General features: G+C 38.5%; 3 protein-coding genes across 3 annotated transcripts; 1 reads left to right on the top strand and 2 right to left on the bottom strand.

The window, feature by feature from the left end:
• Window positions 1-11,553: 11,553 nt before the first annotated feature.
• Window positions 11,554-15,028, bottom strand: LOC110892777 (protein FAR1-RELATED SEQUENCE 5-like). Its single transcript, XM_022139926.2, has 5 exons — window positions 15,007-15,028; window positions 13,546-14,353; window positions 13,194-13,452; window positions 12,415-12,979; window positions 11,554-12,243 (listed from the first exon to the last, which is right to left on the bottom strand). Exons 1-4 carry the CDS (start codon window positions 15,026-15,028, stop codon window positions 12,539-12,541), a joined length of 1,530 nt encoding a protein of 509 aa, XP_021995618.2. The 3' UTR covers window positions 11,554-12,243; window positions 12,415-12,538.
• A 382-nt stretch (window positions 15,029-15,410) lies between these two features.
• Window positions 15,411-18,980, top strand: LOC110894774 (receptor-like protein kinase FERONIA). The gene is made up of 2 exons (XM_022142003.2): window positions 15,411-15,694; window positions 16,263-18,980. The coding sequence occupies exon 2, from the start codon at window positions 16,276-16,278 to the stop codon at window positions 18,844-18,846; it is 2,571 nt and encodes an 856-aa protein (XP_021997695.1). The 5' UTR covers window positions 15,411-15,694; window positions 16,263-16,275; the 3' UTR covers window positions 18,847-18,980.
• Window positions 18,981-19,836: 856 nt separating this feature from the next.
• LOC110894775 (thioredoxin H-type) lies at window positions 19,837-27,223 on the bottom strand. Its single transcript, XM_022142005.2, has 5 exons — window positions 27,044-27,223; window positions 25,585-25,642; window positions 22,145-22,267; window positions 21,931-22,053; window positions 19,837-20,120 (listed from the first exon to the last, which is right to left on the bottom strand). The coding sequence occupies exons 2-5, from the start codon at window positions 25,603-25,605 to the stop codon at window positions 19,953-19,955; spliced, it is 435 nt and encodes a 144-aa protein (XP_021997697.1). The 5' UTR covers window positions 25,606-25,642; window positions 27,044-27,223; the 3' UTR covers window positions 19,837-19,952.
• Window positions 27,224-27,430: the final 207 nt, after the last annotated feature.

Below are 27,430 nucleotides of genomic sequence, written 5' to 3' on the forward strand. Positions count from 1 at the left end.
CACCCCTTGTATATATAATCCCCACCATCTCCTCATTTCCCTCATTTGCTACTAAAACATACACACACACTCCTTACTTTCTCTCAACTAAGAAACCCTCAAACAACATCCAAACTCTTCCAAATTCTCGGTTCAAGCAAGGATCTCGGACAAGGACTCGGTCAAGCTCGGATCACTCGGACACTTCATCTTCTCTCATTCTCTTCTCTTTGTTTTCGGCTCCTCCTTTTCATAACCGGTTAGTGTGTAATAAATGCCTTGTATATGCTTGCTTGAATGATATGTTTATGAAATAGAAAGATGTTTGGTTGGTAGTTTATACATGATTTTTAGGTAAATTTGTAAAGCTTGACAATATGTGGTAACATGTTTGAAAATGGTAGTTTAGGGATGATTATGGCCAACCAATCTATGTTTCATTGTTCTTGCAAAAATGATGTTGTTAAATATAAGATTTCGACTATAAAGTGTATGTTTCTTTGTTCTTGCATGATGATCTTGTTGGTATATGTAAGTTTTTGGTCAATAAATGTATGATTTGTTAAAGAGAAAACCCTAGAAAACTATGAACATAAGAAGAACTTGTTTGAATATGGCTTGAAGATTCAAAATAAGGCAAAGTTTGATCTATTTTTACTACTAGTCAAATGAGGAAAAATGTTAGTGAAATATTATTGGTTGTTTCCTAATATGGGCCTGAATTCTTGGTACAATTTGGACTGTCATATCTGCATCATCACGTGTGTATGAAAGTGACAGATTACGACTCGCAACCACAGCATTCCGACTCGAAACCACGCCGTTGCGACTCGCAACCAAAGCATGACAAGTCGAAACCGCGCAGTTGCGACTCGAGACTACGACGGTTGCGACTCGCAACCAAAACGTGACAACTCGAGACTACGGTTGCGACTCGCAACCACAGCGTGACAAGCCGAGACCACCTGATTGCGACTCGAGACCAGCTGGTTGCGAGTGGGCTGTTCATTTTAGTTATTGGGCCATTCTGTGTTAACTTGGGCTATCTGTTAGTGGACTATGTGTTGCTGTGTTCTGTGTTACTGATTAGGGCCGGCCCAATAACCCCATGACTATTTGCTTGCATGTTACGTACCTGTATGTATTTCATGTGAATGCTTGTATACCGAACCTGACCTATACCGGTAACCATGTTAGGACGTGGTGACCAACGTGATTGACAAGTAACCTAAACCTACCGAGCAACCCAAGGTGAGTTCACAACTTAAAAGCATGCGTCCCGGTGGTTTGGGACACGAGACTAAAACAATCCTATCCCCTGGTAAAAGGGGATACCATTTACATACCCTCCCTAGTTATTGGGAACACAACTTACTTTTCCTTCCCGGGTATTGGGAAACCTTTTTGGTTAATTACTGTTTATACGGATTGCAACTAACGGCACTAAACGAAACTCTATCACTCAAGTCCCTACTACAAATACCGATTAGTCGCCGGGTTAGGCGAACGGGTTATTAGTTGATAGCGCTATTTAGGTGTTTACCAGCCTCACACCGTGCCCTGGTTTGGGATCGGTCGTGAACTAATGTACTCAGATATTCGTCAATGATGATAGAACATTGACATCGGGGCATCCTGCGGATACGCAACGGTTACCTAGTTTTCGGTATTGGAAAAACAGTTTAGTCGCTAACTTTTGGGGTAGCTCCCCAGGGCATGTATAAACGGATAAATTAACCGGTGAAACAAAGTTTTTGGTAATTAAAACTGGACAACTAGTGAACTCACTCAGCATTATTGTTGACCCCTTACTGCATGCTTTGCAGGTAACCAGTGACGCAGGAGCTTGCAGCTTGGGAACGTGTAGTGTCTGTTCACCCTTGTGTTGGGTGTTACCTTACTTTGAAATCATGAACTTTGTTTTAAACTACCGTACTTATGCTTCCGCTACTTAATACTGTTTTGGAACTTAAAACTTTAAACTCTGAACTTAATATTTGCTAAGCTTATGAATAGTAAGTATTACTTTTGTTAACAACTTAAGTATTCGGTATAATTGGTGGCTGGATCCTGGTCAGTCACGCCCTCGAAGCGGGTGTTATCCGCAGGTGGATTTTGGGGGTGTGACAGATTGGTATCAGAGCCATTGGTTATAGTGAACTTGGTTTTAAAAAAAAGGGGTAAATCTTTTTGGAGAAAACCAGACTATAACCCGTGACTCGCGACGACACTACACTCCAAGTGCAAGGCTCGACACATTTGACCTCATAGCTCGGACCAGTGTTTACTTGTTTGTTTTATGTTTCCTGTTATGATATACGTACTAGTGTGCCTAAACTAGATAGATACACCTCTCTCTTCTATCTCATTCTCGCTACACTACGACATCACACTCATACTGTGTTTTCTGGTTATGAAGACAATGAGTGGACGCGGAAGAGGAAACATTAACATGACGCAGGCTCAGTTCACTAACCTGCTCAACACAGTGGCTGCGGCTTTTGCAGCTCACCTTATAGGTAAGCTCGTTGTTTTAGGATGGTTAGATCCTACCGCCACATCGACTTTTCGCCTCTAAACCTATACGCTTCGCTTCTCACGAACAGGTCAGCATGCACCTGCGCAACCACCCGTGTGTACTTTCAAAACTTTCATGGATTGCAAGCCTCTCCCTTTCAACGGCACTGAGGGTGCCATAGGTCTTCTGCATTGGATTGAGAAAATTGAAGCTGTTTTTGCTGTTTGCGAGTGTCCCCCTGCGAACTGGGTGAAGTTTGCTACTGCTACGCTCGAAGGAAGCGCGCTTTCTTGGTGGAAGGCGCAGATTCAGATGTTTGGGTTGGAAACTGCAAATGCTACTGCGTGGGAGGATTTCAAGGATATGATTAAGGATGAATACTGTCACCGAGATGACATCCACAAGCTTGAGAACGAGTACTACGAGCTCAAGATGGTTGGGTCGGAGATTGAGACTTACACCAAGCTGTCTAATGACTATGCTGCTCTTTGCCCAAACATGTCACGACCAATGTACCGAAGAATCGAACTGTACATCAAGGGTTTAGCTCCAGAAATTCGAAGCCATGTCACTTCAGCCAACCACACTACCATTCAGCCGATTGTTCGACTTGCTCACAAACTTACTGATCAGGCCGTGGAAGAGGGCAGGTTGCCCAAAAGGATCAGTGCTACTGTCGGAACTTCCAGTGACAGCAAACGTAAGTGGGAAGGAAGTCAAAGCAAGGATGCTAACCCCACTCAGGCCCCAGCACAACAAAGGAAAACTGAAAACAACAAGGGCACTCAGCAACAGGGTGGCTACCGGGGAAGCTACCCTAAGTGCAACAAGTGTAACAAGCACCACAATGGGGCATGTAACAAGGGCCAGTGTCAGCGATGCCACAAGATGGGGCACGACGCCAAGGATTGTCGAAGTCAGTTCCCAGCTAGACAGAATCAGCAACAACCCCAACAGCAACAGCAGCAGGGAAACAACCGAGCATGTTTTAAGTGTGGAGCTGAGGGGCACTTTAAAAAGGATTGCCCTGAACTGAATCAGAACCGCAACAACAATCAGGGAGCTGGGAACAACAATCAGAACAACAATGCTGGGAATGGTGCTAGAGGAAGGGCTTTCGTGATTGGAGCCGGTGAAGCAAGGAATGACCCCAATGTCGTGGCGGGTAAGTTCCTACTCGATGATCGTTATGTTTCTGTGTTATTTGATTCCGGTGCCGATGCTAGTTATGTATCCCTACGTATTAGTAAGAAGCTTAAGCGTCCGCTTTCGTTACTAAGTTCTCCCCATATCGTCGAGTTAGCTAATGGTAGAAACATCGAGGCCTCACATGTTGTCAAAGGCTGCAAACTAGAGTTGTCTGGTCAGACATTTAGTATCGACCTTTTCCCTGTTACTCTTGGAAGCTTCGACGTCGTTATTGGTATGGATTGGTTATCCAAGCATCGCGCTGAGATCCTTTGTCAAGAGAAAGCAGTTCGTATTCCTCGCCGTTCTGGCAGACCCCTCATTGTACAAGGTGGCAAAAGTGGAGAAATCTCCGGCGTTATTTCTTTCTTGAAGGCCCAGAAGTGTTTACGAAAAGGGCACACCGCTATCTTAGCACTTGTTACCAACACGCAGGAGAAGGAAAAGAGGATTGAAGACTTTCCAGTAGTGCGTGACTACCCCGAGGTATTTCCTGAAGAATTACCTGGACTCCCTCCCCACCGTCAGGTCGAATTCCAAATCGAACTAGCTCCCGGAGCAGCGCCTATAGCTCGTGCGCTTTATCGACTAGCCCCCGCAGAATTGAAGGAACTCTCGACACAACTACAAGAACTTTTGGATAAAGGGTTTATTCGCCCCAGTTCGTCACCCTGGGGAGCACCGGTACTCTTTGTTAAGAAGAAGGATGGCACGTTCCGAATGTGCATTGACTACCGTGAGTTGAACAAGGTTACCATCAAGAATCGTTACCCTCTCCCGCGAATCGACGATTTGTTTGATCAACTGCAAGGATCGAGCTACTACTCTAAGATTGACCTGCGATCAGGCTACCATCAGTTAAGGGTCCGTAATGAAGATATTTCCAAAACTGCATTCAGAACTCGTTATGGTCATTATGAATTCCTCGTTATGCCCTTCGGAATGACCAACGCCCCTGCAGTGTTCATGGATCTCATGAACCGGGTATGCAAACCCTACCTCGACAAATTTGTGATCGTATTTATAGACGACATCTTGATCTACTCGAAAAGTCAGGAAGAGCATGAACAGCACCTACGCCTTATCCTCGAACTCCTCCGCAATGAGCAACTGTATGCCAAGTTCTCGAAATGCGACTTCTGGCTTCGAGAAGTCCATTTCCTTGGGCACGTGGTTAACAAGGATGGAATCCACGTCGACCCAGCTAAGATCGACTCTATAAAGAATTGGCCTACCCCTAAGACTCCGACTGAAGTTCGCCAATTCTTGGGATTGGCAGGTTACTACCGCAGATTCATTCAAGGATTCTCAAAGATTGCACAACCCCTCACTACGCTCACTCAGAAAGGCGTCACCTACAAGTGGAATGAAGCGCGGGAATCTGCTTTTCAGAAATTAAAGGATAACCTCTGCAGCGCTCCTATTCTATCGTTACCTGAAGGAACGGACGACTTTGTGGTTTACTGCGATGCGTCTATTCATGGGCTCGGTTGCGTGTTGATGCAACGCGAGAAAGTTATTGCTTACGCCTCTCGACAACTTAAGACACATGAAAGGAGCTACACAACACACGACTTGGAACTGGGAGCAGTGATATTTGCGCTTAAGATATGGAGACATTACCTGTACGGTACCAGGTGCACCATTTACACCGATCACAGGAGTCTCGAGCATATCTTTAAGCAGAAGGAATTAAACATGCGTCAACGTCGATGGGTTGAACTTCTGAATGACTACGAGTGCGCCATCAAGTACCATCCGGGCAAGGCCAATGTTGTGGCAGACGCCCTCAGCCGGAAAGACACTGTACCAAAGCGCGTGCGAGCATTGCAACTTACCATCCAGTCTAGTCTCCCTACCCAGATTCGAAATGCTCAGGTTGAAGCTCTGAAACCGGAAAACATCAGGGCTGAGTCCCTGCGGGGATCGAGACAACAACTAGAACAGAAAGAGGACGGCGCCTACTATGTGGCAGGGCGCATTTGGGTCCCACTTTACGGAGATCTACGAGAACTTGTGATGGACGAAGCCCATAAGTCCCGTTATTCGGTACATCCTGGTGCAGATAAGATGTACCACGACTTGAAAACCACATACTGGTGGCCTGGCATGAAAGCCCACATAGCGGCCTATGTTGGCAAATGTTTGACCTGCGCAAGAGTCAAAATCGAGTATCAGAAACCGGCAGGCCTACTCCAGCAGCCGGAAATCCCGAAATGGAAATGGGAACAGATTTCCATGGACTTTGTTACAGGGCTACCTAGATCCCAACGCGGGAATGATACTATTTGGGTGATAGTAGATCGATTGACTAAGTCTGCACACTTTTTGGCCATCAAGGAAACAGACAAGTTTTCTACCTTAGCAGAAATCTATTTGAAGGAAGTAGTCTCCAGGCACGGGGTGCCAACTTCTATCATTTCTGACCGAGACGCTCGTTTTACTTCCGAGTTGTGGCAAGCTATGCACAAATCCTTTGGCTCACGTTTGGACATGAGCACCGCTTACCACCCGCAAACGGATGGGCAGTCTGAACGCACCATCCAAACCCTGGAAGACATGCTTAGAGCATGTGTGATTGATTTTGGCAAGAACTGGGAGAAGCATCTGCCGCTGGTGGAGTTCTCCTACAATAACAGCTATCACACTAGTATTCAGGCGGCACCTTTTGAGGCATTGTACGGTCGTAAATGCCGATCACCTCTCTGCTGGGCGGAAGTCGGTGATAGTCAACTCACAGGCCCAGAACTAGTGGTAGATACTACGGAAAAGATTTCCCAGATCAGGCAACGCATGGCGGCAGCTCGTGACCGTCAGAAAAGCTACGCTGATAAGCGTAGGAAACCGTTAGAATTCCAGGTCGGGGACCGGGTTCTACTTAAAGTCTCACCCTGGAAGGGTGTGGTCCGTTTCGGTAAACGGGGCAAGTTGAATCCACGGTATGTTGGACCATTCGAAATTACTGAGAAAATCGGTAAGGTAGCTTATAGATTAAACCTGCCTGCAGAGCTGAGTGCAGTGCACAACGTTTTTCACGTATCTAACCTGAAGAAGTGTTTGTCGGATGAAACACTTGTGATTCCTTTTAAGGAACTGACTATTGATGAACAGCTACACTTTACTGAGGAACCGATTGAGATCATGGATCGAGAGATCAAAACCCTCAAACGTAGCCAGATACCCCTTGTGCGAGTTCGTTGGAACTCACGACGCGGCCCAGAGTTTACCTGGGAGCGGGAGGACCAGATGAAGTCCAAGTATCCCCAGTTATTCCCAAACGAAAACCCCAGCACTGAAGCTACAACCGAATTTCGGGACGAAATTCCAAACTAACGGGGGGATGATGTGACACCCCGTTAAAACACGCTAGCTTGGCAGTGGCTGCTTCAACTTTCGGGACGAAAGTTCTTAAAACTTGGGGATAATGTGACACTCGAGGTTTTTCCGAACGAACACTTTGTAATATTTTGTGTATATATGATTATTATTAATTTGAAACGTGACTTTTACATGATATGTGTGACATGTATGTATTATGTATATAATTATATGAGAGCCGAAACCACGACCCGAGACCATGACTCGCAACCGGGCGGTTGCGAGTGGGCCACTCGGTCTCGAGTGGGCCTTTGAGCCGAAACCGGTTTGGGCCGAAACCCCAAGCCCAACCCGAAAACACCCCTTGTATATATAATCCCCACCATCTCCTCATTTCCCTCATTTGCTACTAAAACATACACACACACTCCTTACTTTCTCTCAACTAAGAAACCCTCAAACAACATCCAAACTCTTCCAAATTCTCGGTTCAAGCAAGGATCTCGGACAAGGACTCGGTCAAGCTCGGATCACTCGGACACTTCATCTTCTCTCATTCTCTTCTCTTTGTTTTCGGCTCCTCCTTTTCATAACCGGTTAGTGTGTAATAAATGCCTTGTATATGCTTGCTTGAATGATATGTTTATGAAATAGAAAGATGTTTGGTTGGTAGTTTATACATGATTTTTAGGTAAATTTGTAAAGCTTGACAATATGTGGTAACATGTTTGAAAATGGTAGTTTAGGGATGATTATGGCCAACCAATCTATGTTTCATTGTTCTTGCAAAAATGATGTTGTTAAATATAAGATTTCGACTATAAAGTGTATGTTTCTTTGTTCTTGCATGATGATCTTGTTGGTATATGTAAGTTTTTGGTCAATAAATGTATGATTTGTTAAAGAGAAAACCCTAGAAAACTATGAACATAAGAAGAACTTGTTTGAATATGGCTTGAAGATTCAAAATAAGGCAAAGTTTGATCTATTTTTACTACTAGTCAAATGAGGAAAAATGTTAGTGAAATATTATTGGTTGTTTCCTAATATGGGCCTGAATTCTTGGTACAATTTGGACTGTCATATCTGCATCATCATGTGTGTATGAAAGTGACAGATTACGACTCGCAACCACAGCATTCCGACTCGAAACCACGCCGTTGCGACTCGCAACCAAAGCATGACAAGTCGAAACCGCGCAGTTGCGACTCGAGACTACGACGGTTGCGACTCGCAACCAAAACGTGACAACTCGAGACTACGGTTGCGACTCGCAACCACAGCGTGACAAGCCGAGACCACCTGATTGCGACTCGAGACCAGCTGGTTGCGAGTGGGCTGTTCATTTTAGTTATTGGGCCATTCTGTGTTAACTTGGGCTATCTGTTAGTGGACTATGTGTTGCTGTGTTCTGTGTTACTGATTAGGGCCGGCCCAATAACCCCATGACTATTTGCTTGCATGTTACGTACCTGTATGTATTTCATGTGAATGCTTGTATACCGAACCTGACCTATACCGGTAACCATGTTAGGACGTGGTGACCAACGTGATTGACAAGTAACCTAAACCTACCGAGCAACCCAAGGTGAGTTCACAACTTAAAAGCATGCGTCCCGGTGGTTTGGGACACGAGACTAAAACAATCCTATCCCCTGGTAAAAGGGGATACCATTTACATACCCTCCCTAGTTATTGGGAACACAACTTACTTTTCCTTCCCGGGTATTGGGAAACCTTTTTGGTTAATTACTGTTTATACGGATTGCAACTAACGGCACTAAACGAAACTCTATCACTCAAGTCCCTACTACAAATACCGATTAGTCGCCGGGTTAGGCGAACGGGTTATTAGTTGATAGCGCTATTTAGGTGTTTACCAGCCTCACACCGTGCCCTGGTTTGGGATCGGTCGTGAACTAATGTACTCAGATATTCGTCAATGATGATAGAACATTGACATCGGGGCATCCTGCGGATACGTAACGGTTACCTAGTTTTCGGTATTGGAAAAACAGTTTAGTCGCTAACTTTTGGGGTAGCTCCCCAGGGCATGTATAAACGGATAAATTAACCGGTGAAACAAAGTTTTTGGTAATTAAAACTGGACAACTAGTGAACTCACTCAGCATTATTGTTGACCCCTTACTGCATGCTTTGCAGGTAACCAGTGACGCAGGAGCTTGCAGCTTGGGAACGTGTAGTGTCTGTTCACCCTTGTGTTGGGTGTTACCTTACTTTGAAATCATGAACTTTGTTTTAAACTACCGTACTTATGCTTCCGCTACTTAATACTGTTTTGGAACTTAAAACTTTAAACTCTGAACTTAATATTTGCTAAGCTTATGAATAGTAAGTATTACTTTTGTTAACAACTTAAGTATTCGGTATAATTGGTGGCTGGATCCTGGTCAGTCACGCCCTCGAAGCGGGTGTTATCCGCAGGTGGATTTTGGGGGTGTGACAATGCAGATGAAATGGAGGACACAACATAATGGCATTGATTGTGGTATATTCACAATGCGTCATATGGAATGTTATAAAGGAGAACCGGTCGAAAAATGGGATTGTGGGTTTAACGTGGAATATGAAGTACCTGCAAATATCAAGAAGGTTAAAAACAAAAAACCAGTCAACAAGCAGACCGCACAACTTGAAGATTTAAGAAGAAAGTTCATCGCAAAGATATTATTGCACGAAATCAACGAACAAAGAGATTATGTTATTGAAGACTCAAAGACGTTTCGAGACCTCAGTGCGAAACTTAAAAAACAATCTTATGAAACTAGTTTAGATAGGATTAAAGACAGGCTTGCTCTTGCTGGTTTACTTTGATTTTGAAATGATACTTATTATAAAACGCAATGTTTTTTCATTTATCTTGGTTTTTATATAAATCATTATTTTCTTGATCATGCTAGTTACTTTGAGTTAAAAATGCTACTTACTATAAAACGCAATGTTTTTTATTTTAAAATATCAGTTATTTTTTTGTTATCTTAAAACGCAATATGTATCATTTAAAAATATTAAATCATTATTTTGTAAACAATTTATACAATTATATAAAATTTATAAAACGCAACATTTTAATATATGCTATTGTCTTTTTAAATTATTACAATGTATTAAAATGCTAAAAACTATAAAACGCAATATTTTTTCTAATTATTCTTTTCCAAACATATAACGCAATATATTTATAACGCATTGATTTTTTTTTTAAATTTATAAAATACAAAAAACAAATAAAATAAACTGATATCTTAATGACAAGAAATGATTAGACCAAAAGCCTTAAAAAGCCTTTTAGATTCCTGATATAAATACTGTATATATGATGGAAATATCAATTAAAAGAAAAAAATAAAAAATAATCATTATTATTATTAAGACAAATTGATTCAAATTCCTCTACCAGTAGATTATATAAGAACAGAAACCCTAAACTATTTTCACATTTCTCTCATCATACACCAAAAAACACCAAAATACCCAACACACACAAACCCTAAAATGGATAATCAACAACTATCAGTTTGGTGGGTTAAAAGAGGCAATTTCTTTCTTCAATTCCTTGATGGAAAAAAAATAAAATACCATTCCGTTGCTTCTGTCCTTCAAAACTGCAATGAAAATGTTTTGAAAAGGATGAACGAAATAGGTATACCACCTTCTTGTTACACAGATCAAACAGCCGCACTGTTCAGAATTCTACACAAAAGATATGGTAATCCGAATCAAACAGAAACTGAAGATGCCCAGGTTACATCTTGGGAGTTCATTGAAGAAACTTTCAAAGTTTCAGTGACTTGGGACGATGGTGAGGTGGAGATGTATGACCCAAAGGACATATCTACCAGTGAGGATATAAGTTTTTTGAAGCAGTTATCCGAAATACCAATCATCAACAACTCTGCTAGCAAATTTGCAGAGAAGCTTCAAAACGCAGTACTCTCACAGGTTGAACTTTGGGTTGAATCTGAAAGTGATGAAGAAATCCCTGATGGAAGCTTAGGGTTTTCATCCGATGAAGAAACAAACTTTGATCCATGAAGCTGATCATGCTAGTTATTTTTGTTATTTTTGTTTCTTGAAAAAATCATCTTTGTTTAGAACTATCATTATCTATATAACGCAATGTTTATTATATCTACTTGAATTTCTTGTTTAATTTTATGTTTAATATGTGTTACAATAAAACGCAATAATAAAAAAAAAACATATTAAAGTATATTGTTCTATCTATAAAACGGAATAACAATATACTGTTATCATAAAACGCAACTTTCCAAAAAAAGCTGTCATGTGATTTTGAAATCCCTTTTGGAATCTTAGTGTTGTCATCATTTCGTGTTTAATTTGTTCTATGATCTATGTTACAATAAAACGCATTAATCAAAAAATACAATTTAAATTATATTGTTCATGTATAAAACGCAATTACAATATATTGTTGGTATGATAAAACGCAATTAACCAAAACATACTGATAAATATGATGGATATTATAAAACTCAGTAATAAAATGAGATGAAACATATACATCATAAAACGCAATGACAAATTTTTTTTTACTTATTGATATCTGATTTTGTCAGAATTTCTATACATAATTACATTGCATTGCTAGAACCTATAGCATTAGAAGAAACCTTATCTTTACATGTGCGACTGTTATGTCCTTTTTCACCACATACACGGCACGATTTCTGGATCTTTGATGATTTCTGAATTGCAATCTCACGATTTGACTTGATCCTTTTTTGTACACCGCATCCTTTGGTCCTTGTTTTGATCGGCACACGAATAATAGAATCTGATTTTTCTATGTTCCCTCCAATTTCAGCAAATCTTTCTTTGCGACTAGGAGGCGGCGCAGCAACCATAACCTCATCCGCTTTATCAATATAACTTTTAATATGATCCCTGTAACGACACAACTCATCTATATCGCCAACCAGCCTATTAACCACATACTCATTTGCAACAACGATTTCTCTATAAACTTTATCAATTTCACTATTCCTACCAATTTCATCAAACCGAATATTTGAATGATTTGATCCAACAGAAACAACATCTCTCATCCATCTTCTATGAACATATCTTCTAGGAAACTCATTTATATCATCATACCGTAAAACGTAAAATATATGCCGGCATAATATACCAAATTGTTCAAACCGTTTGCAAGAACAACTTATTGTTAATCCATCTTCTTGTTTGCTGTATTGCACCTGTAAATAAGATTAAAAAGCTATATAAAATTAGTGAAATTAAATATAAAACGCAATGAATCTTAATTATAATACAGATAAAACTATATTTTCATATAATGATAAAACGCAATGAATGATGGAATAATAAAACGCAATAGATATTTAAAAATATATAAATTTAAAAAATACCTTCAAAAAAGATGTGCATGGCTGTCTGAAATCCTTTATTTCAAAATATTGAACATCACCCACAATATCAAGAGACTTTGACATACACTTTGTAATGGCAGCATCAATTTCAATCTGAATATCCTTAAAAATTGTTTTTGGTGTATATTTCTGATGCTTGTTTCTCCAATACAAAGTCACTCCAGGGCTTAGACTCAATATACCTTGTATCATGATCATTCCTCCTATGCTCATGCCTTTGAATATCCATTGCAGTCTCAAAATGAGTGAAAAATTCAACAAGTGTACATCTTGGATTGCAAATCTGACCAAAGAAGTAATTCTCGCTTTCACATCTCGAAGTAGTACGCATAAGACCAGCCAAATCCTCTCCATGGTAATAAGCAGGAATCCAGTCAAATCGAAGATCGTACATATCTTTTAACCACTCATGATTTTCCAATCCAAAAGTAGACATTATTGAATGCCACTCAGTTTCAAAATCTTCTGGACTAATAGTATCATTCCAAACAACATGAGTCATTCTTGTATTAAAATCAGTGTTTGCAGACAAAACAGGACCAACCTGAATAAAAAAGTAATAATATTATAAAACATAAAACGCAATAATTTAAAAACAATATATTGAAAATGATAAACATAATGAATTGATGGTAAAACGCAATTGTTTTGTAATTCTATTGATAAAAATATTTGGTGATCTTATTGTATAATACATAAAACGCAATAATAAAACAATTAAAATTTCAGTTTGTTATATCATAAAACGCAGTTAATACCTTTGTCTTCAATTTCTCCCATATGTGCCACATACATAACCTATGCCTACTTCTTGAAAGTACATCCTTAATAGCTCTCTTCATTGCAGCATCTTGATCAGTAACAACAACTTTAGGCTCACTTCCAAAAGCATTAACAAAACACCTTAAAAGCCATCTATAAGAATCTGCAGTCTCCGAACCAAGTAATGCACCACCAAATGTGACATTCCTATAATGATTATCAATACCAGTAAATGGAACAAAAACCAAATCATACCTGCATAAAAAACAAATTAAAAAAGCATTAGAAATTAGAACAGAATGTATAACGCAATAGAATATATAACGCAATAAATGAAAAAAAACTTACTTGTTTGATTTATAAGTAGCATCAAAACCAAATATGTCACCAAAAACTGTATAATTTTTTTTTGATTGCTCATCAGCCCAGAAAAGCCCTTTCAATCTTCTATCTTCACCAATAACATAATCACATGTGAAACCCGGACAGCATTCTTTCTTCCTAATAAGACGCCTAACTACCATTTCTGCATCATACTCTCCGATATAAAGATTCAAATCCCTTCTATAATTCTTACAATCAACTTTACTAGCACCAACTTCACCAAAACCACCATACATTGTTTTCATAATATTGAATGCTTTAACAGGTCCAATATTGATTGCTGACAATCCAGATATAAAACTTTCTTTCACATAATCGATACTTCGTGCAGCCGGCAAGAAATGAATATCTTCATCTTCCACAAAGATATGATTATGTTCTTCTTCAAAGTAGTAGATTTTATACATATTATTGTTCTCTAATATTAATTTCACATGAGCATTGCATCCAACTCTTTTTGAACCTCTATTACGTCTAACAATCTTTTTACTATTCTCAACTGAACCAGAATCTATTTCTTTGCTAACATGAAATCCTTCTTTTGAACAGACAATATATCTTATTTTCACTAAACCATCACCATTTTTCCAAGAGGTATTTTTTCTTGCAGAAAAACCTGCAGCAAGTGCATATCTCTGATAAAACGCAAAAGCCTCATCAAATGACTTAAAAAACATTCCAACAGCAGGTGTAATGGATCCACTGACTTTAGGTTTGAAAAACTTTCTTCCACTGTTTATGCATACACGTTCCTCCCACTTGGAAATGTTATCTGAAACAATTAAAAAAAACTTTAAAACGCAATTCATCTTACATAATAATGTTTTTATTGATAAACCAAAAAATATATTAATAAAAATTTAAAATTCAAACATTTAAAGTTTATATATAGACTAATATGGATAAAAAGCATAAAAAGCAACAGCTTCAGTAAAACGCATCATATGATCTGAAACACTTAACAAATAATCATAAAACGCAATACATCCTATATAATAATGTGTTTAATATTAAATCATAAAAATAAGTTAAAAATAATATATGAAATACAAACCTTTAAGGTTTGTATATGAACTATTATCTAAAAAATCATAAAACGCAATACATTCAGTAAAACGCATAAAATGATGAATAAACAAAACATTGTACAACAATAACAGTTATAGACAGTTAAAGCTTTATATAACATAAAAATAAAAGTTTTATATTCATACAATTTAATTAATATCATAAAACGCAACTCTTCACTAAAACGCAATAAATGATGAAGAAAAAAAACAAACAAATTATGTTTAATTATACAACAATAACTATTAAACTTATGAAAAATCAAATATTACTTACAGAACCACGAATTATAAAACGTAAAACAAAGAAATTCAGAAAAAATAACAAAATTTTACTCCGAATTGAAGCTAAACATACCAGCAGAGTTTGAAGAAGACATTGAAGTTATCGAATTGACGAACGATACAAGATTAATGTTTGAAAAGAGATGAATTTGCAATCGACGGTGATTTAGGGTTACAGAACCTTCAATTATGTTATGAGAGTGATGAACTAAGAAAAGAAGTAACAGAATCTGTAATTGAATTAGAACGAAGATATGATAATGTAAAAAGACGAAAATGCCACCGCGTACAAAAATTTAAAAAAATATGATGAACGGCTAAGATTACTTCCTATACTTCCTAGCCAAAATAAACTTCCTATTTGATCTTTACCCTATTTACGATTTCAATAATCGAAAAATCTCATTCAAAACTCAATCCCAAACACCCTCTTAGACAAAAGAGATAGAAAGGAGAGTTGTGTGAATACTAACACTCGAACTGGTGTTGTAGAAACAATAGAATCCTAAATTTTAAAATTTGAAAGATGTTTTATTGTTATATAGAAAACAGAAATTTCCAAAATAAGGAATATATGGTGCTGTATAGCGCCAGTTTGAGTTTAGACGTAAATCCTGTTTCGTGTTTGACAATTTGGAAACAATCATCGATTCTTTGACTGACTATTTCTTTAAAGGATCATCAATCATCATCATCATCGTCATCTTTTTAGTTTACTGTTGGTTCCATACCTCAAAAGAAAGCTGATCGAAGATCCGGAGGTAAATGATGGTCTATTTAATGGCGTCTGATTTCTGTTTCTAATACTTTTAGTAAACTTGATAGATGACGCCGCCTTTTGAATTTCATTCATTCTTCTGGTACTTGTTAGTGGTTAGTATGTGGAGCTGCTTTACTGTTTGTTTCTGTTGTTTTGGTTCATATCTTTTTGAAATAGATTAGATACCCGGAGGGAGGATTTTCTATTTAAAATTGATTGAATTAATTTCATCACTTTTCCTCTTTCTCTTATGGTCCAAATTGTTTGATTTATGGCAAATTGCATTTTAAACTATAACCACTGCCAGATTAATTATTATAGATTTCCTTTATGAGTAATTTCCATTTGTATTCGCTCACAGTGATGATTATTATTCATGAAATGGGGAAATTTAGAGTGATAATTATGCCAGTGGAATTAATTGCCTTTGGCGACCAAAGTAAAAGATAAGAGTGTCATCAGCCAATGGATTATAAAATTTCCCTTAGTTTATTTGTTATGTATGTTCCTGTTCTCTGCTTTGAATGATGTTTCAGTAGCATTGAAATGTGATTGTGAATCCTTTTCAGCTGTGCAAGTATAATGAGAACGCCGGAGCATTTTACGTGTTTTCTACTGCTTGTTTCTGTGATTCATGCTGCGAATTATGGTCCAACCGATAGGATCTTTCTAAATTGTGGTGCAAATGGAGAAATTAGCGATGATGATGGTAGAAAATGGACCTCTGATATGAATGCATCATCATCAGTGGGAAACTCCTTAGCTTCTGATGCTGCTACCCAAAAACCTTCTGTTCCTACAACCCCTTACATGAGCGCCCGCATATTTCAATCTGAATTCACTTACAGCTTCACGGTATCATCTGGAAGGAAGTTTGTCCGCCTTTACTTCTACCCTGCGGATTATGCTAAGCATGTTGCCAAACTTGGGGTCTTCTCTGTTGATATTGGACCGTATTCCCTTTTAAGAAACTTTAGTGCATTTGAAACTGCCACCAATCTCAACTATGATTTCTTTTCCAAGGAATATTCTGTAAATACTGGATCCGGGGGGGATTTGAATGTCACATTTACTCCTGATCCAAACACTCCTGATTCATATGCGTTTATTAACGGGATTGAAATTGTGCCTCACCCAGATGATATCTATTCCTCCAAAGGATTTACGCTGGTTGGTGCCTCCGGGTCTTTCGGCATTGACAACACTACTGCACTTGAAAATGTATACCGGTTAAATGTTGGTGGACAAACTATTTCAGCTAGCGGGGATACTGGGCTCTTTAGACGATGGGGGGATGACACTCCTTATATATACGGTTCTGCCATTGGGATTCCTGTAGCTGCTGATCAGAACGTTACAATCAGTTATCCTTCAGGGTTTCCAGATTATGTTGCACCAGTTGAAGTGTATAAAACAGCTCGAGCCATGCTTCCAAACCCACAAGCCAACCTTGGGTTCAATCTGAGTTGGTACTTTGATGTTGATACCGGTTTCACATACCTGGTTAGGCTCCATTTTTGTGAAATTGCTCCAGATAAAACGAAACCTAACCAAAGGGTGTTTGAAATTTTAATAAACAATCAGACCGCAGAGGCCGCTGCAGATGTTATTCTTTGGGCATCAGAGAGTAAGGTTCCTGTTTATAAAGATTATGGGGTGTTTCTTCCACTTGGGAGTCCAAGACAAGATCTCTGGCTAGCATTGCATCCTAACACTTACATGACACCGATGGACTATAATGCCATCTTGAATGGTATCGAGATCTTCAAAGTAAACACGAGTGGTGGAAATCTTGCGGGATCACTTCCAAATCCAATACCAAGCCAGCCCATCATCGACCCCTCTAGAGTGTTGCCACTTAGTAAATCAGATCACAAAGGAGGGATAATTGGTGGTTCCATCGGTGGTGGACTTGCAGGCATAGTTTTTGTTAGCCTTGTTGTTTGTTTTCTTTCCCATAAAGGAAAAAGACAAAAGAATCAAAACTCGAGCGACCGGACCTCTAATTGGCTACCACTTTCCTTATATGGAAACTCGGACGCTACCGCCAAGACGTATGGAAGTTATGCTCCTTCAAACCTTGGTCGCCATTTTACTTTTGCAGAGATTAAGGATGCCACCAATAACTTTGACGAGGATCGACTTGTTGGCGTTGGTGGATTTGGTAAGGTTTATAGAGGAGAGATCGATGGTGGAACGACTAAACTCGCTATCAAAAGAGGAAACTCACTCTCTGGCCAAGGTGTAAACGAATTTAGAACGGAACTCGAAATGCTTTCAAAGCTTCGGCATCGTCACCTTGTTTCTTTAATCGGTTACTGTGAAGAAAATTCTGAGATGATCCTTGTATATGATTACATGGCTCACGGAACACTAAGAGAGCATCTTTACAAGACGCAGAATCAACCGTTAACATGGAAGCAACGACTTGATATATGCATAGGTGCAGCACGCGGCCTACACTATCTTCACACGGGTGCCAAACACACCATCATCCATAGGGATGTGAAAACAACCAACATCCTCTTGGACGAAAATTGGGTTGCCAAAGTGTCGGATTTCGGGCTATCAAAGACGGGCCCTGCCATGGATCACACTCACGTAAGCACAGTTGTTAAGGGTAGTTTCGGGTATTTGGATCCTGAATACTACCGGAGACAGAAGTTGACCGAGAAGTCAGATGTGTACTCTTTTGGAGTTGTGCTTTTTGAGATATTATCTGCTCGGCCTGCCCTGAACCTGACACTTTCAAAAGAGCAAGTGAGCTTAGCAGAATGGGCGTTGCACTGTCACAAGAAGGGCATTCTTGATGAGATTCTGGACCCGTATTTGAGGGGGAAAGTTTCACCCGAGTGCTTCACGAAAGTGGCAGAAATCGCTGTCAAGTGTCTTGCTGATGAGGGGATACGTAGACCATCAATGGGAGATGTTCTTTGGAACCTCGAGTTTGCTTTGCAGCTTCAAGAGAGCGCAGGTGAGGGATCAGTCGAAATGGAAAATGATGAGACACCGCTGAACGGAAAGTCAAAGGATTTCAATGAAAGTGTGACGGACTCGACAAGCATCACTAGTCAAAGTCTCGCGAGTGTCGACTCGAATGGCTTGACACCAAGTGCAGTTTTCTCGCAGATTATGAACCCGAATGGACGTTAGCCGGTTATACGTTTGTGATATTTTGGATTTAGTACTTTATATGTTATAACAGGGTGTATCTAAAATTAGAAAACATTGCGAGTTTTTATAATGTTATATATACACATACATACTATATAAATTGCAATGGTATAGATATTGTCTCTCGGTAGGTATCAGTGGTTTGGATTAAATTTAGAATGTTGGGAATTCTAATTTTTATACACTGAGAATACAAACCACACTTTTGGCTGTTTCTTGATGTTTATTTAGCTAAAACTTTACGATTCAGACCAATGGGGTGGTGGTCCATTGGCAAAATAAAGCCTTTAAACGTCTGAGTTTGGTCGCGGGGGACGGTCTTGGGTTCAAGTTCCACAAATAACAGGGGATTAATGTTGCTGATAACTAAAATTGACTAGGTGTAAAAGTTCTATGTAACTCTATGTTCAAATTCTGCATCTAAAATTGACTGGGTGAAAAAAAATTATATCTTCTGCAAATTTAATATTTTTTCAGTAACATCAATATATCAATACTAACTCTAAAAATAATTAAAAATCTACTTAATATAGAAAGGTGAAATGAAATACAACAGTATACATACAGGTCATCTTTTAATACTTTTAGACTCTTCTTGATATTTTTAAGTATATTTTTAATCATCTTCTAAAAGCAGATATATAGTAGAACATATTTGTTTTTTAATCATGTAACATGTATTCTTTCAAGGCTACTTCAGCAAAAAAAAAAAACAAAACAAAACAAAACAAAAGCACAAATCTAATTATGAGTTTTATCAAGTCCTTCAAATATCACCAAAAGTAACATTCATTTGTTAAGTTTTCAATCTGCTAATGCTACTACTACTACTATTATTTATCGTATGCATAATTTTTTATAAAACTTTTATATTTCTAGAAGGAGAAAAAAACAAATTCTCATGTGTGGTTAAAACATTTTAGAGTCTATGTTAGCTTTCTAGGCCATAGAGGGGCCTAAGCATGTATGTGATCTATAAGTTTCTTTTAGAAATACCAACCTAACAATACAATGTCAACATTCATATTCATAACGATTGTTACGAAAATACATAAACACCATAGGGAAAGTTATATACGGTTGCATTACATGTCAGAACAAGCAGGAGGAGGAGGAGGCTGGGAATTGACAATACCGCTTATCTTTTTTAGGAGCTCCGGTTTGTTGGCTCCCACAAGCCTATCAACCTGGTCTCCGTCTCTAAGGAATATGAACGTTGGAGTCGCTTTTATATCCCATTGTGTGCTGAATTCCTGCATTAACACCCGGAAAAAAAAATATCTTTCTATAAATCAAAATTTAACAAACTCCTATAAAGAAATAAAGTTTAACAAAATTTTAACAATTAGAATATATGTAATTAAAGTAGGGAAAATGCCACAAAAATGTAATCAAGTTTGTCAAGTGTTTTGATTAAATCATTCAAACTTTTTTTGTTTCTCTAAAGTAATTAAACTTTAAATTTATGTTCTAACAGTGTGTAAATTACCAGGTTATCAGGTTATCATTTATTTTTGTTTAATAATAATAATGATAATAAAAAGATAAAATATATTTTTTAGATGTACGTGTACTCTGTGGGTGTTTTTTTGAAACACATGAGACTTGTTCTTTGATATTGAAGACATGAGACTCGACGCCTTTCGCCCGACACCTGCAAACAACCGCACGCCGCCCGACAACCCCGGCGCTGATAAGCTTGTAATCAACCTTTCTAGCCGAAATCCAGTTCTGAACGTAAGTGCAGAAATACTCATCTCCTCCGCTACGTACCGCAGCCACCATCGTCGGCTTTAAAACAGATCCTCGCCGGAATCGGGCGTCATCGGTAGAAGTCCAGTCGAGGAGAGAGAGTTTTTTAAACTTTGTGGTGGAAGAACCGTCCCCGGTGGTGGCGGAATACGGTGGTTGACGGTGGCACTGGCTTGACAACAAAACCAGTTCTTTCATTTTTGTAAAATGTAACGTAGGATGAATAAGGTGGGAAATTAATATGAAGTAAAAAAATCTATAAAACAAAAAGGGAGAGAAGAACTTAGTTTAGCCATGGTGTTCTTCCACTGTGTAAGTAGGATGAAGAAGAAGCTTGTTAAGAGGATAAGTAAATAAATTTTATGATTAAAAAAACAATCCACTAAATCTTGCCATTTATTTTCAGTATTTGAGAATGAAGCGATATTTTTTTCCTAATCATTTTAATAATTAAAAAAATAATGAAACCTGACAAATCATCATTGTTACCTGGTAACCTGATAATTACATGGGATTAGAACATTAAATTAAAGTTTAGTGACTTTAAAGAGACAAAAAAAAAAGCTTTAATGACTTAATTTAGAACACTTGCCAAACATGGCTACATTTCTCTAGAGTTACCCTATTAAAGTAAGGCTATAGGGTGTGGTCATGACCCTCATGATCACCATGACCCTCCACATTAGCATCATGTCACCTGCTTCTAATCGATCATCCAAAACCACTACCCTAAGGGTGTGGTCATGACTCAAACCACTATTATCTTATTTCAATTTATTTTTGTGAAAAGGAAAGGAGATATTGAATAAGGAAAGGAGGCTCATGGTTGTCATGGTTTAATCCATGGGAATCATGGTGGATGAGACAAGGGGGTGGTGTAGCAATCCATTAATGATCCTACGTGACGATTGATGACCCAACCATGCCCCTCACACCCTATAGCCTAACATATTAATTATGGACAATTTAGAAAAGATATTGCATTGCTGTACTCAAAGTACCTTTGCATCTAACAATTAGTTTAATAAAATGGCGGACACTATCAAGGAAAACGCTTTTTATTGGATTTCTAGTAGATCTAAATACGTAAGCCTTGTTTGGGTTAGATGGTGTGACTTTAATATCCAGGATATAATTTTGTAACTTTGGGATTCTAGTTTCTTGCTGGCCCTTTTTCTATATTTTTATAGAAGTTTCGCTGTTCAAAAAAAAAATCTAACAACTAGTTTTAGGATGTTAAAACATTCATAATTCAGTTATAAAATTGACATGTGAAATTCAAATTACCAAGAAGGAGGATATATAACTTACTGGTAATTCATCAACGTCCACTGATAGAAACATAAGAGTAGTGTGATTCAGAGAAAGCTCGATGAAGTATGGTGCGATCATTCTACATGGCCCGCACCAGGATGCACTGAAGTTGGCAATTACCTGGAACCCAGACAAACATATATCATGAGACACTACTTTATAATATAGCAAGAAAGGTAAATTATGTAATTCATATAATATTAAAATGTACTATTTTGTGTTCCCTATTTGCTTCTGATAGCTTTTGATCCCAAGCATCCTTAGTAGTGACAAGTGTCACATTACCTCCAGCAAATTCAGCCTGATGGTTCGACTCATCATCGTCGTCATGATACTGTAAACATTAGTTGCATTAAACTACATCGTCGGTTAATTTACAACAACAAAAAAAAAGATGAATTTTAGGCTAACAGTCAAAGTTGATCACCAGCTTTGACGGTCATGTTCATCAACTTCTAAGCTTATTTTACCATAAGACTCTTACTTATTTGGTAGATGTGAATATTCAGGAACTTGGTTGACTGTGTGTAACATAGAAGTAGTATATATTTTGATTCTCAAGTGAAATAGAATGAGCAGTTGTGGATTCTTTAGGTTGTACATATAGCTTCTTAGGTAGCACCTATAGCTGGGTTGCTTTAGGCTATGCAGTTAATGCGGTAAAATATCGGATATCGGTCAAGGACCACCGATATTTGAAATATAGGTTATCTCGGTGAGATATCGGTAATCTTAATATAATGCAGAATTTATATATGTAGCAATTTAACACCAATAATTCAGTGATATATCTGTTATATCGGTCAAATATCGGTGATATATCGGTCAAATATAGGCGATATATGGGTTATATCGGTCAATATCGCCGATAATATCGGTACCGATATTTGACGCTGATATTTTACTAAGGGACCGATATATCACCGATAATATCGGTCCTCAATTTCAGTCTATTTACAAAAAAAGAAAAAAAAAATTATAGTATCCTTTCTTTTTTAGCCTCTCTTTATGATATAAAGGAAGCTCTTGAATAAATAAAAAAAAAACGGAGAACTAAAAGTTTGATTCTTGTTATCTAAAACTGTATCTAGTTTTATATATTTTCTACTTATATGTACAATGTTTTAGGATTTGGATAACTAAATTAGGTCAGAAAGTATTTGCTTTAGTTAATTACTTTGTATAATCAATTCCTGGACATGTATTCATCAATAAAATACATATTATTGGTTTATGTGTAACCAAATCGAACAGAGGTTTACAGCTTCTCCATTCAAGAAAAATGTAACCGATATGATTGGTTACCGACAGAACTAGATATCAGACATCCAATTGTTGTAGAGGTAGTAGTTGTTCTCTCACTGTACTTGAAATAGGATACTAGGATGTGTGTGATTTAGAAGATACATAGTCAGGTGTGTTCTTGGTCTAGGAAGTAGTTAAGCTTAGTAGTTGATTATATGATCTGACCCTGACCCATGACCCGACTAAAGGAAGCCTGATCTGACCCATTAGTTACTGGATTTTGATCTGACCCACAACCCAAACAATCTAAACAGATGAACAAACTCACTTATTATATATGTATATTTGAATATAAAAGTTAATTTCAAATATTTATTTACTTTTTTCTTAAAAATAAACCTTAGATAGACTCAATTTGTAATTAGACATATAAGCCGAAAACATTGCCAACAAACACCATCGTCACTCGTCAGGCATGTCGGTAGCCACCATCATCAGCATGGCAGAACTTCCTCGTCAAACACCGACAGCAACTGCCATCGTCAAGAATGGCCCAGATTATAAATTGACTAAAGTATTGACCCGACTAAATGATTCATATACACCACCCACTAACTCGCCTACAGCCTAAAACCCTTTATCTATCGAGCCCGAAATCAACCCTAACCCTCGTAATCAAAATAAATATGTAAATTTTGCCATAATTCCAGCTATAAAAACAACCAAGTTTGAACCACCTAGGGCTTAATGGATCATCGTCACAAATGGCTACCAAATAAGCAAAATCTTCCATCAAAAAATAGACCCAAACCTCCACCGGTTGGAGTCTTGGTTCAAGGATCAATGACACTAGTGGTGCATCAGCTTAAACAGCATCCGGAATCGTAACTCTAATTTTTGGGACAGCTACAATAATCCCCAATCGTTTACGATGATTAATATAAGATACATGTATTTTATTATTTAGGAGCAATGTTTTAGTTATATTAGGATATGGATTTTCGTCAGTCTATATGCAAAGGGCTTTACAACTGTAATTTATTTTTATGCTTAATGATAAAGGTGTTGTTTGTTTTTTGGCCAGAAGTACTTCTGGCCACTTATGTCTGCGCGACGCAGACGCGCGCAGACGTTTGATGTCTGCAGCTTGTTTGTTTTCTCGCAGACCTTTCATTAAAAAAGGTCTGCGAGACCTCTTCTTGGAGCAGACATGGACCCAAGTCTTCTCCTCGCAAACGTTTACCTCTTCTTGGCACCACCTCCACCTCCGACACCACTGCTCCGCCACCACCTCCACTCCGCCACCAACTCCACCTCCGACACCCCTGCTCCGACACCATCATCATCATCATCATCTGTTATCATCATCATCAAAACCCCCAAATCGAACCCTTGCTCCGACCCCAAATCGAACCCCCAAATCATCAATTCGAACCCCAAATCATCATCATCAAAACCCCCAAATCATCATCATCAAAACCCCCAAATCGAACCCCTGCTCCGACCCTGAATCGAACCAAAACCCTAAATCGAACAAACCCCCAAATCGATGAGAGAGAGATACCGTAGAGACTAGAGAGAGAGAGAGAGAGGGGAGCAGCAGGAGACCATTATCATCATCATCGGAGAACGGTGGTGACGGTGGTGACGGTGGTGATGAAGGCAGAGAGAGAGATCGAGGGAGGAGAGTGTGACGGGGGTGGGTGGTTGCGACGGGGGAGGTTTGTGGTGACGGTGGTGGCGGTGGTGACGGTGGTGGCGGTGGTGACGGTGGTGCTTGGTGGTGGTGATGAAGGCAGAGAGGAGAGAGATCGAGGGATGTGTGTGTGTGTGTGAAAGTGTGTTTGTGTGTGTTTGAGAAGAGAAGATGTTTTTATAAAATAAAAAAAAACAAACCCTCTCTTCCTTGCAGACTGCAGACATTTGGTCCACCTTTTCTCCTGCAGATGCCTGCAGATGTGGTCCGCAGACTGCAGACCTTTTCCCACAGAAAAAACAAACAGCACCAAACTGATTTAGTTTTTGTTTACCCATTGGGAGAGACAATCGATGTCTCGAAATTCTAAAGATACATTTATGTTACGCCTAACACCCACATGATGGGACAGTTGGAGCATGCACATATTATTAAGGATTAAAAACACCATCTGTCGGGATAGGAAGGCTGTAAGCCTTAAAGAAAACACTTAATCTAATTTCAATAAATATCATTCATGATGGTGATCATGCAATGCAATCTCACTCTATAATGCCCGAGTCGTTCAATTCCGACTATCCATGTTTTCCCACGACTATGTATTCTTATCATGATAAAAATATTCTTTATCTCCACAAAATGAGACAGGTTCAGTAATTGAAATGATAATAAAATGGAATCGTTTTACTAGTAAGTAATTGAAAACTCACCTTAGACAAGCATACTCCCATCCTGATCTGATGTATGAAAAACTTCCACTCTACTCCGCTAAATGATCAGAATTTAGCAAAACAAGTTAGAATATCCATACATAGAACAGATTTAAAACCAATATACGGCCCGAAAACTTTTTAAAATTTTTTTTTTTATTTTTTTATATATATATTTAAAAAAAATTCTGTATGTTTTTATAAATATATCCTTAAAGGGCCTGTGTATAACAAAAAACAAATGTTAAATGGGCATGTGTTATAAGTGTGTACATCATATATGAGAATGAGATTGGTAACCCTTAAAAGTTAAAAGGCACAATGGCCAATCTGTGCCTAATTAACAGGCCCAGGCCCCAAGTGGCGAATAAACAAACGTATTTAAAAAATTATAACCCAATTGTGGGCGCTGCTGGGCAATAGAAGAAGTCCAAACGTCGATCATTCACGCTAGTCGCTGGGTTCATTCATTCATCATCATTGCAGTAGAGGAGTGGATTGATAGGTCGAAATCGAGCGAGGAAGCAAGGATATCATCATCATCATCGACGCAGGAGGGGTTTCAAAGGGCGATTCCAGGGTTTTGTTGGCTTGGTTTTAAAAAGCGAGAGGCGCACAAAAGCGACGAGGTCTAAAACCAAGGTGCGAAGCGCAAAGCACAAAAGCGACGGGCTTTTCTAGCCATCACTCTTACACCTCCTTCTCTCAAAAGCACTTCAAATCGTTAATTCTGGCAATATGATCTCCAATTTTATGAATAGCCAGGTGTTTCATCTTCACAGGTATGGTTGTTTCTACACAGAACGTGTAATTTTCGTATAAGGTCCTTAAAGCGCAGGCTTCAGTGCCTCATCACCTAACAAAAAAGCGCTCAAGCGCACCGCTTCTTGGGTTTACTCTAGGCGCTAAGCAAAAAAGCGAGGGACCCTGAGCCTTGATGAGCCTCGCGCCTAGGCCCGCTTTTTAAAACGAAGTTTGTTGGGTGGATAATCTTGAGATTAAGGTATAAAATTCTTGAGATTCAACCTTTAGTCTTATTGTGTGATTTCATATGTTTAGGGTTTTTAGTTTTTATATATTTGATTGAATGATTGATGGGTTTATGTTAAATGGCCCAAATTTTTTATCTGGCACATGGCCAAAAAAAATTTTGGGATGTTCGGAGAAGCCCAGCATCAATCAAAGAATGGCATTATACACAACTATAGTACAAGAAAACTGCCACCAACAAAAACTGTGATCATAACCATCCCTGCTCCCGAAGATTTGGGAATTTAATCCTAAATTGAATATTTCAATCAGATAAACAAAGATGTCATGTTTAGATCACCTAAGCTAGGTCACAGAACCCTAATAAAGCATGAAATTGAAGCGTGTAAAGTTCAATTCACTCATCAGCAAGATGCCGATTAGGGTTCTTAGCTAAAATTTACATAAGAAGAAGAAGAAGAAGGAAAACCTGAAAAGCTAGGTTGTCCGAGACGGTTGAAGAGCTGAACTTCCCTTATTCAGCTAACACCTCAATCTATCATTCATAAGCATAAACCTGTAGTTGCAGAGGAGCACAAGATATCGCCACCAATTCTTTTTTTTTTTTTAAGATTTTCTTTCTTAGATAGGGAAACGTATTTATCCATTGCACCTTTCGTCCTTTACTGCCTGTTAAACCTTTTTCAACTTTCAAGAGTGTTTGAGATTCTTCTTTTTTTTTTTTTTTTTTTTTTTTTTTTTTTGAGTAAACTGCCATTTTGGTTCCTGTGGTTTGGTCACTTTTGTCACTTTAGTCCAAAACTCAAATTTTTTGCATCTGGGTCCCCGTGGTTTCAGTTTTATTGCCATTTTGGTC

The sequence above is a fragment of the Helianthus annuus genome, chromosome 16 (assembly GCF_002127325.2).
Source record: "Helianthus annuus cultivar XRQ/B chromosome 16, HanXRQr2.0-SUNRISE, whole genome shotgun sequence".
NCBI classification, from domain to species: domain Eukaryota; kingdom Viridiplantae; phylum Streptophyta; class Magnoliopsida; order Asterales; family Asteraceae; genus Helianthus; species Helianthus annuus.

Coding starts and splice junctions, on each gene's coding strand:
- LOC110894774 (XM_022142003.2), top strand. CDS start 16,276: ATGAGAACGCCGGAGCATTTTACGTGTTTTCTACTGCTTGTTTCTGTG.
- LOC110892777 (XM_022139926.2), bottom strand. CDS start 15,028: ATGTCTTCTTCAAACTCTGCTG. Junction 14,354..15,006: donor GTCTTCTTCAAACTCTGCTG/GTATGTTTAGCT, acceptor TAATTGTTTCAG/ATAACATTTCCAAGTGGGAG. Junction 13,453..13,545: donor GCTACTTATAAATCAAACAA/GTAAGTTTTTTT, acceptor TTTTTTATGCAG/GTATGATTTGGTTTTTGTTC.
- LOC110894775 (XM_022142005.2), bottom strand. CDS start 25,605: ATGGGAGTATGCTTGTCTAAG. Junction 22,268..25,584: donor TGGGAGTATGCTTGTCTAAG/GTGAGTTTTCAA, acceptor TAATGTTTACAG/TATCATGACGACGATGATGA. Junction 22,054..22,144: donor CAAATAGGGAACACAAAATA/GTACATTTTAAT, acceptor TCTGGGTTCCAG/GTAATTGCCAACTTCAGTGC.